This window comes from Dendropsophus ebraccatus, chromosome 3, assembly GCF_027789765.1.
Source record: "Dendropsophus ebraccatus isolate aDenEbr1 chromosome 3, aDenEbr1.pat, whole genome shotgun sequence".
Lineage (NCBI taxonomy): Eukaryota > Metazoa > Chordata > Amphibia > Anura > Hylidae > Dendropsophus > Dendropsophus ebraccatus.
Window position 1 is genome coordinate 194896250 of NC_091456.1, and position 10009 is coordinate 194906258.

The window sequence follows — 10009 nt, forward strand, 5'->3', positions numbered from 1 at the left end:
AGCTACCGTGCCAGCACTGTTATCACACGAGGTCTGTGCGTTACTTCTCGGGTCGCCTTCGTGCTCCAGGGGGGCAGCATTGGTTTGAGGTGTAGAGGCCACGTCCCACGTTCAGGCTCCAGATACTGTTAGGGTGAGACCTTAAATGAAAGTCTCTCAGCTATACCTGGGGGCTGTCTGATTGTAAAAGTTGGGTGACAGCTGCAGTCTGTGCGCGAGTATCAACCAGACACATGAGGCCAAGTCCGTGCTCAAGCTGCTTCTGTTTATTATAGTAACGTCCCTTCTTTTATATCTTATCATGAAGGTTACAAGTCAGGAGCGGAACCAGATGTGTTACATATCCCAAGACCTGGAGCAGTGGTGGTGTCCGTCTCTAGCCGTCCTGGCCGTTATCTATCGGCAAAACTCCCAGAACTTGCAGCTAAGCTATTTCAGTAACATAAGTATAAAAGAACAAGCTCCATAACACATGGTGACAGAGCGGGGGCCTCCTCCCCCGCAGCTATCTGCAGAACATTACACCAAGCATGTACACATTCCATGGAGAAAGTATAAAAGGGAGGAACACAGACAAAATGGACTCTCAACTCCGCACCCCTGTGTGACTTTTCTCATGTTTAAGGAAACACGATTTCACAGTAAAACATTTTCCACATTCTGAACATGAAAAAGGCTTCTCCCCTGTGTGAGATTTTTGATGTTCAACAAGATTTGATTTCTTATTAAAACATTTTATGACATTCTGAACATGAAAATGGCTTCGCCCCTGTGTGAGTTCTTTCTTGTAGCATAAGGATTGATTTCCAAGTAAAACAATTCCCACACTCTGTACATGAAAACGGCTTATCGCCTGTGCGAATTCTCATATGTATAACAAGCTGTGATTTGCGTTTAAAACATTTCTCACAATCATAACATGAAAATGGCTTCTCGTCTTAATGAGTTCTCATATGTACATTAAGTGCTGGTTTGGTTTTAAAACATTTCTCACATTCTAAACATAAATATGGCTTCTCCCCTGTATGAGTTCTCATATGTATAACAAGGTATGATCTGATTTTAAAACATTTCTCACACTCTGAACATGAAAATGGCTTCTCCCCTGTGTGAGTTCTCAAATGTATAACAAGGCTTGATTTGCTTTTAAAACATTTCTCACACTCTGAACATGAAAATGGCTTCTCCCCTGTGTGAGTTCTCAAATGTATAACAAGGCTTGATTTGCTTTTAAAACATTTCTCACACTCTGAACATGAAAATGGCTTCTCCCCTGAATGAGTTCTCAAATGTTTAACAAAGTTTGATTTGCTTTTAAAACATTTCTCACACTCTGAACATACAAATGGCTCCTCCCCTGTATGAGTTCTCATATGTTCGACAAGTACGATTTCGGTTTTAAAACATTTCTCACATTCTGAACATGAAAATGGCCTCTCCCCTGTATGATTTCTCATATGTAACGCAAGGTTTGATTTGTTTCTAAAACATTTTACACACTCTGAACATGAAAATGGCTTCTCCCCTGTGTGAGTTCTCATATGTGAAACAAGGCTTGATTTGCTTTTAAAATATTTTTCACACTCTGAACATGAGAATAGCTTCTCCCCTGTATGAGTTATCATATGTGAAACAAGGCTTGATTTGCATTTAAAACATTTCTCACACTCTGAACATGAAAATGGCCGCTCCCCTGTATGAGTCCTCCTATGTATAACAAGGCTTCGTCTGCTTTTAAAACATTTCTCACACTCTGAACATGAAAATGGCTTTTCCCCTGTGTGAGTTCTTATATGATTAACAAGCATTGATTTGGTTGTAAAACATTTATCACACTCTGAACATAAAAATGGTTTCTCCCCTGTATGAGTTCTCATATGTATAACAAGGTTTGATTTCAATTGAAAACATTTCTCACACTCTGAACATGAAAATTTCTTCGCCCCTATATGAGTGCTCTTATGTGTAACAATGGACTGTTCTTCATATGTATCTTGTGTGATCTGACCATCTGCTGTAATATCTGGAGATATCTGATGTCCCTCTGATCTCCGGGTACACTCAGCTGCCAAGAAGAAACACATCTTATTATTATTATTATTTTGGTGTAATATAACATTACAGTGTCCCGGACATTATAAGAATGTATGACATGTTACAGATGGTAAAAGTCCGGACTGGTCTGGGCCTGACCCCCCCCAGTCTCTAGATATATCTGAGAGAAGCGCCTGGCTTTGTGCTTCTCTCCCTGCTGCAATCTTTGTATCTCTGCATGGTACAGGCTCCAATGTAAATCTATGGGTCTCAGGAGCCGATCCTGCACCGTGCCCGGTGGGTGCTGGTTACTATCTGCAGCCGACACCAGACGATAATCATCAGAGATCGCTCCAAAGCCGATCATCTCAGGCTGATTTCTATAGTCGCTTCCAGTGCTGAGATATAAGCCCGTTACTACTGAGGTTCCAGTGCCCAGGGGGGGGGGGGGGGGGGGGTTCCCCAGCAAGGCCAATACTGCCACACACTGTACCCTGTGTGTATAATACTGCCACATACTGTACCCTGTGTGTATAATACTGCCACATACTGTACCCTGTGTATACTATTGCCATATACTGTACCCTCTGTGTATAATACCGCCACATACTGTACCCTCTGTGTATAATACCGCCACATACTGTACCCTCTGTGTATAATACTGCCACATACTGTACCCTCTGTGTATAATACCGCCACATACTGTACCCTCTGTGTATAATACTGCCATATACTGTACCCTCTGTGTATAATACTGCCACACACTGTACCCTCTGTGTATAATACTGCCACATACGATACCCCAGAACATAATAGAGAGAGGAGGTGTGTCAGGGCCGGGACAAAGGGTAGGCAGGGGTAGGCGATGGCCTAGGGCGCCATCTGGTGGTTAATTACAGGGGGCGCAGTAAGGAGTGAGCTCCTATCCTCCAGTCCCTGTAGCCTGGCACCATCCCCCGCCCCCAACAGCCTCTCCCAGCCAGCAACCCCCACCCCCCTCCCCACGGAGACAGACAGGGGCGGGCTGCAGGGGCCGGATGTCATTGAGGCCGCTCTGACACTCAGCTGGGGGGCCATGAACTCCCCTCCCTCCTGCTGTACGGCATCTGTTGCTGCTGATCGGTGGGATGACAGGAGCGCCCCCTGCCGTCTGATCCACCAATGAGCTCAGCAGCTCTGTGCACATACACAGCAGCCAGAGATGAGGCGCCCCTCCCCCGGCCGACCCGTCCTGTGTGACTGTGTGTGTCAGTAATCTCTCGGCTTCCTTCTCTTATACAGCACCATTCCTTGTACATGTGTGAGGGCTGTGACAGGACTCTGAGGTGGGGGCAGCAGTCCTGTCACATAGGAAGGGTGAGGGGCTCCATCTTCTTGCTGTCTCCTTATCTTGATTTGTTGGAGCAGTCAGGTTTAACCCCTACACTGCTCTTCTGTAGCTACTGTCAGAGGAATATCTGAAGGAAAGTAGTGAGAGGGTTAAACCTGACTTGCTGCACTATAAGTCCCAGATAAGGAGACAGGAGCAGCCGGAGGAGGGACAGGGAGCTGTACTGGGGGTCCCTGACACACACCACACATGTGAGGGCAGCTAGTGCAGTACCTCACAGCTATCCATCAGCATGGACATCCCCCATAGACTGCAACACACTCACCTAGAGATTGTCCCAGCCACTTCAATTCATTTACCTGGACTCATTAGTGTGGTCTACTGAATTATTGTGTCCTGTGTAATGGTGCGTTTACACAGGCAGATTTATCTGACAGATTTTGGAAGCCAAAGCCAGGAACAGACTATAAACAGGGAACAGATCATAAAGGAAAGACTGAGATTTCTCCTGTTTTCAAATTCATCCCTGGCTTTGGCTTCCAAAATCTGTCAGATAAATCTGTGTGTGTAAACGCACCATAATTATAGTGTAATCCAGCAGGAAGCAGTGTGAGCATAGTCACTGGCCGATGGTAACTTAATGGTCCCTGCTGCACTAGGTCACATTTTACCCTAACCTCCTTTTGGTGGGATTTGATAGCTATGATGCACGGCATAAACGCAGCGTGATCCTTAAAAAAATATATATGTATAATACATATATATTACATCTACATTTAGGTCTCTTAATCCCTAAGAAAAAAAGACAAACATTTCTTTAAAATAAAGTATTAAAAGTCCTTTCATGTCACATTAAACTACAGTGTTTCCCCCCTTAAAAAAAACCAACAACACGACACTGCCATTCCGTCACTGATTATTGGCCATACGGCACGGCTCCTGGTAAAGAAGTGGTGTGCTTGAAATGCATTGTGAGGATATGTTCCCACACAGTATTTTTGCTCAGTATTATGCAACCAAAACCAGGAGTGGCACTTGCCCTGTCTGCCTAGGGCACCAAAACTCCTTGTCCCGGCCCTGAGGTGTGTATATAGTGATGTCTATTACCTGCTGATGGGAGGGGCTGCTGATCCTCCAGCATCACATCCTTGTACTGATCCTTGTGTCCTTCTACATACTCCCACTCCTCCATGGAGAAATAGACCGCCACGTCCTGACACCTTATAGGAACCTGACACACACAATGATCACACAGTCATCCCCCCCACCCCTCCAGTGGTGTTACTGTATAATGTCCCAGCATTCCCAGCAGCCACAGTCTCACCTCTCCACTCAGCAGCTCCACCATCTTGTTGGTGACTTCTAGGATCTTCTCTTCCTCCATTTCCTCATGTATCAGGGGCCCCGGGATTGGGCTCAGGGTTCTTCCCCATCCTTCACACCCAGGGGCCCCACAGCGCCCACTAGAGGACTTCTTCACTACTGTGTAATCCTGTGTATGGAGAGACACATTACTATCACTCCATCCATTCCCAGAATCCAGTGGCGTAGCCACCGTGGTCGCGGGGGTCGCCGCCGCGACCGGGCCCGCCACAAGGGGGGCCCGCGGGGCCCCCCGATCAATCACTCTTGTGACCGCAAGCATTGTTTTGCTTGCGGTCACAAGAGTCTGGCTCCGTCTTTCCCACGGCTGCTGCGCGGCTGCCGGGGGTGTCGCGTCTTACCCCCGGCAGCGCGCGCATCCCAGAACTCCCTGCGCGCCTTGGGCCCTGACTTCCGGTTTCCGGCGCACAGGGAGTTCTGGGATGCGCGTGCTGCCGGGGATAAGACGCGACACCCCCAGCAGCCGCGCAGCAGCCGGGGACAGACCAGGAGGAGTGAGGATCGACGTGGGAGCGCAATGTCAGGTGAGTTAAGTTTTGTTTTTTTTATCAGCCTGTACGGGTGGGGGAAAGGAGGGGGGCATCTATGAGGGTGGGGGGAAAGAGGGGGGCCATCTATGAGAGTGGGGGGGAAAGAGGGGGGGGGCCATCTATGAGGGTGGGGGGAAGGAGGGGGGCCATCTTTGAGGGTGGGGGAAAGGAGGGGGGGCCATCTATGAGGGTGGGGGGAAGGAGGGGGGCCATCTATGAGGGTGGGGGGAAGGAGGGGGGCCATCTATGAGGGTGGGGGGAAGGAGGGGGCCATCTATGAGGGTGGGGGGAAGGAGGGGGCCATCTATGAGGGTGGGGGGAAGGAGGGGGCCATCTATGAGGGTGGGGGGAAGGAGGGGGCCATCTATGAGGGTGGGGGGAGAAAGGGGACCATCTATAAGGGAGGGAGGAAGGGGACCATCTATAAAAGGGGGGAAAGGGGACCATCTATAAGGGAGGGAGGAAGGGGACCATCTATAAGGGAGGGAGGAAGGGGACCATCTATAAAAGGGAGGGAGGAAGGGGACCATCTATAAAAGGGAGGGAGGAAGGGGACCATCTATAAAAGGGGGGAAAGGGGACCATCTATAAGGGAGGGAGGAAGGGGACCATCTATAAGGGAGGGGGGGAAAGGGGACCATCTATAAGGGAGGGGGGGAAGGGGACCATCTATAAGGGAGGGAGGAAGGGGACCATCTATAAGGGAGGGGGGGAAGGGGACCATCTATAAGGGAGGGGGGGGGGAAGGGGACCATCTATAAGGGAGGGTGGGGGGAGAGGGGGCCATCTATAAGGGAGGGTGGGGGGAGAGGGGGGCCATCTATAAGGGAGGGTGGGGGGAGAGGGGACCATCCATAAGGGAGGGAGGGGGTAGAGGGGGCCATCTATAAGGGAGGGGGTAGAGGGGGCCATCTATTTGGGGGGGGCAACATAGGGAGAGAGGGAATACACAGAGGGGGGCATATATTATTAGGAGGTCACATAGAGTCAGGGCTACCCACTAAATGAGGGTGTAAAGGGGACAGTACAGATGTGCAGTGTGTAGAGAGATGGAGATGGTGTCAGAGTGTGGAGACTAATATGTCTGTCTGGCAGATTCTGTGGATTCGTGGCTCGGAGAAGTTCTCATAACGGCCCAGGACGGATGGAGAAGATGATGAAAAGGAAAGAACTCCGATCAGAAAAGACGTCTCCTGTGAGTCACCTGATATAACTGCACAGTAATGTATATGGTGTATAGAACCTGTGTAGAGCTGGGGCCACCTCTATATGACTGGATGAGGTGATTTAGTGTACTGGATTTGGTCAGTAACAATATGGTGGTGATGGTAGTGGTTGTGGTGTGGCGGTAATGTTTCCTCCCTATATACTGGTATTACTGGTAATATTGGTCTCAGTATACAGGATTTGGTCGGTAACAGTATGGCGGTAATAGGTAATATCTGTCTTGGTGTGTGTGTGTGTGTGTGTATATATATATATATATATATATATATAATATACAGTGGTACCTTGGTTTAAGAGTAACTTCGTTTAAGAGCGTTTTGGTTTAAGAGCTCACAGTTTTTCAAAATTGTGACTTGGTTTAAGAGCATTGCTTTGGTTTAAGAACTTCCTGTATTGGGTGGGAGCGCAAGTGGAGAAGGGGCATGGCCTGCATAGCGGGGTCTACAGCACTGTACTCTAAACACCTTCCAAATCATAGCAGATCCCCTTCAGGCTGGGGCTTACATCAGGGGACAGGACTGTGGGGGGGGGGGGTAATCTCTCCATAGCTGTAACCCCTCTCTCCCCGGACAGAGAGTGCTGCATGTATGTGCCCACATCTGCCCTGCTCATTCCTTCATGCTCCCTGCAGTCTCTGTCAGTCCTTGTGTTTCCCATCCTCTCCATTACTGTACAGTACAGAATAATAAATATATTTGGGGTGTGGAACCAATTGTCTGCATTTACATGATTTCTTATAGGAAAATTTGCTTTGGTTTAAGAGTGGATTTGGATTACAAGCACGGTCCTGGAACGAATTATGCTCATAATCCAAGGCACCACTGTGTATATATATATATATATATACATACACACACACACACACACATATACACACACACACACACACACACACACACAACAATAGCATCACTTGGTCGTGAAAGGAGGGGGGGGGGGGGGGCCCAAGTTGGCCTCTCGCACCAGGGCCCAGGAGACATTAGCTACGCCCCTGCCAGAATCCCTCACCTCTCCAGTCCTATCCATCTGTTATTCCATAGATAAGAATGATGTCATGATGACATCACTCCCAGAATCCCTCACCTCTCCAGTCCTATCCATCTGTTATTCCATAGATAAGAATGATGTCATGATGACATCACTCCCAGAATCCCTCACCTCTCCAGTCCTATCCATCCGTTATTCCATAGATAAGAATGATGTCATGATGACATCACTCCCAGAATCCCTCACCTCCCCAGTCCTATCCATCTGTTATTCCATAGATAAGAATGATGTCATGATGACATCACTCCCAGAATCCCTCACCTCTCCAGTCCTATCCATCTGTTATTCCATAGATAAGAATGATGTCATGATGACATCACTCCCAGAATCCCTCACCTCCCCAGTCCTATCCATCTGTTATTCCATAGATAAGAATGATGTCATGATGACATCACTCCCAGAATCCCTCACCTCTCCAGTCCTATCCATCTGTTATTCCATAGATAAGAATGATGTCATGATGACATCACTCCCAGAATCCCTCACCTCTCCAGTCAGCAGCTCCATCATCTTGTTGGTGAGTTGTAGGATCTTCCGCTCATTGAATCTTTCTCCCCTCCGGCCATTTCCATCTGTTATTAGAGGAATAAGATTGATGTTATGTGGTTGATGACAATGACAGATCACTAGATTGCAGAATCAGGCTTCACCTTTACCAGTTGTCTTTCCTGGGTCCTAACAATGGCAAATACTACTCTGATACCCCCAGGACTTATTTTAGGGAAGAACAGTGGAACCAATCATCAGACTCATAGAAAAGTACAGTGGTACCTCGGTTTTCGATCGCTTTGGATGTTGAGCTGCTTAGTTCTCTAAAGTTTTTTCCCCTGATGTGGCGCTCGGTACTCGTACTTGTCCAGCAGGTGTAGCGTACCACCTAGTGCCGCCCGATCTTGTGTCCCCATGTAGATCCTGGGCAAAATGGGAACTCCAGCGTGTGATGTCACAGGGGGAACCACACAAGATGGCGGGCCGTAGCGTCTCCACGCTCTTGCCCCGCCTCTGCTGTGAATGGTGCGTAGTGCAGCAGAGGTGACCCCGAGTATGTATAGTGCATTTGTGGTGGCCACCCGAGTGGGTGGTCGCAGCATAGCTCAGCCAGATGGTAAAGTCTTGTGACGCCAGTGCCCAGAGGGTACACAGGTATGGAGGCACACCTGCTTTTATATTAGAGCGGTGAGCTATACTCTATCCTCTGTGGTCGGTGACCTGCCGGGCTGTGAGGGGGTCCCTTGCCTAGTTATCACGGTGGTCTAGAGTGGAGTTATGACCCACCCGGACTATCGGTAACGCCACCCACAGAAAGGGGAGATGAGCCAAGGATGTGATGTCTACTGTGTCGGTGCTTGAGTAATGACCACTGAGTTCCGTTAGCACAAATAGATCTTCTTTACTATAGGAATACATTGTACAATAGCCGATAGCAGACTGTAGACATGACAGGACAGGAGCTGTACTGAGGACGTCTAGAGTAGAAAAGCTGTGAGTAGTTGAGAGGAGTTTGTGCAGCGAGTCCGGAACAGTAGAGAGAAGTTTGTAGTGCAGGATCAGAGTAGAGAAGAGGAGTGTTTCGTGAGAGTCCTAACCCAGGGTGGAAGTGTGCTCTGCCGGAACATTAGAAGAAGAGGAAGAAATAGAAAACTGTAGACTTGAAAGTAGACGTTTACTTGTGCCTGTGTTTCGACCTTTGTCGCGATACCACCTTTTCCCCACCAGTGTCGAGTGACCCGTCCTATAAGGGTGACACAAGCCCCAGACCTTTTGACCTGGGTTGAGCAGAGTGGCCAACATTTCCTGGTGACACCTGCGCTGTGAGATAGAGTACGTAGGCTTCTAGCAACTTTACTCTATCCGGATCAGTTCCTCTTGTTATCAGGATACTGTCCTGCACTTTTAGACTTGTTCTCGGCGTGGGTTGGGGTTTCTCTGACTTGTCCTCTCCCTTGAGAAGCTTAACACTGCATAGTGTGTGGAAGTGCTGCTTTCAAGAAAAAGGTGTCTAAGTCTCTCATGTAAGTCTGCTCTGTTCAACAACCAGACTAAGGGCCCTATTCCACCGGACGATTATCGTTCAGATTATCGTTAAATCATTCGAATCTAAACGATAATCGTTCGTTTGAAATGCAGTTAACGATTAACAACCAAACGAGAAATCGTTGATCGTTTTATAAGACCTGGACCTATTTTTATCGTTGCTCGTTCGCAAAACGTTCGCAAATCATTCGCATTGAATAAGACATCGTTCGGTCGTTCGCAATAGCGAATAAATAGCGAAGAAAAACAATCGCAATTACGATCATAAGTAACGATTATCGTTCCATGGAAATGAGTGAACGTTTTCAGGTCTTTCGCAATAGCGGTCGTTTGAGATTGTTAATCGTTAACGATTATGCAAACGATAATCGTCCGGTGGAATAGGGCCCTAAGACTACTTCCGGAGTGGGGACCTGGCAAAACC

General features: G+C 48.1%; 1 protein-coding gene across 1 annotated transcript; it reads right to left on the bottom strand.

Moving 5' to 3' along the window:
• Positions 1-244: 244 nt before the first annotated feature.
• LOC138786785 (gastrula zinc finger protein XlCGF57.1-like) lies at positions 245-2991 on the bottom strand. The gene has a single exon (XM_069963836.1). The coding sequence runs from the start codon at positions 2082-2084 to the stop codon at positions 939-941; it is 1146 nt and encodes a 381-aa protein (XP_069819937.1). The 5' UTR covers positions 2085-2991; the 3' UTR covers positions 245-938.
• Between the last annotated feature and the right edge of the window lie 7018 nt (positions 2992-10009).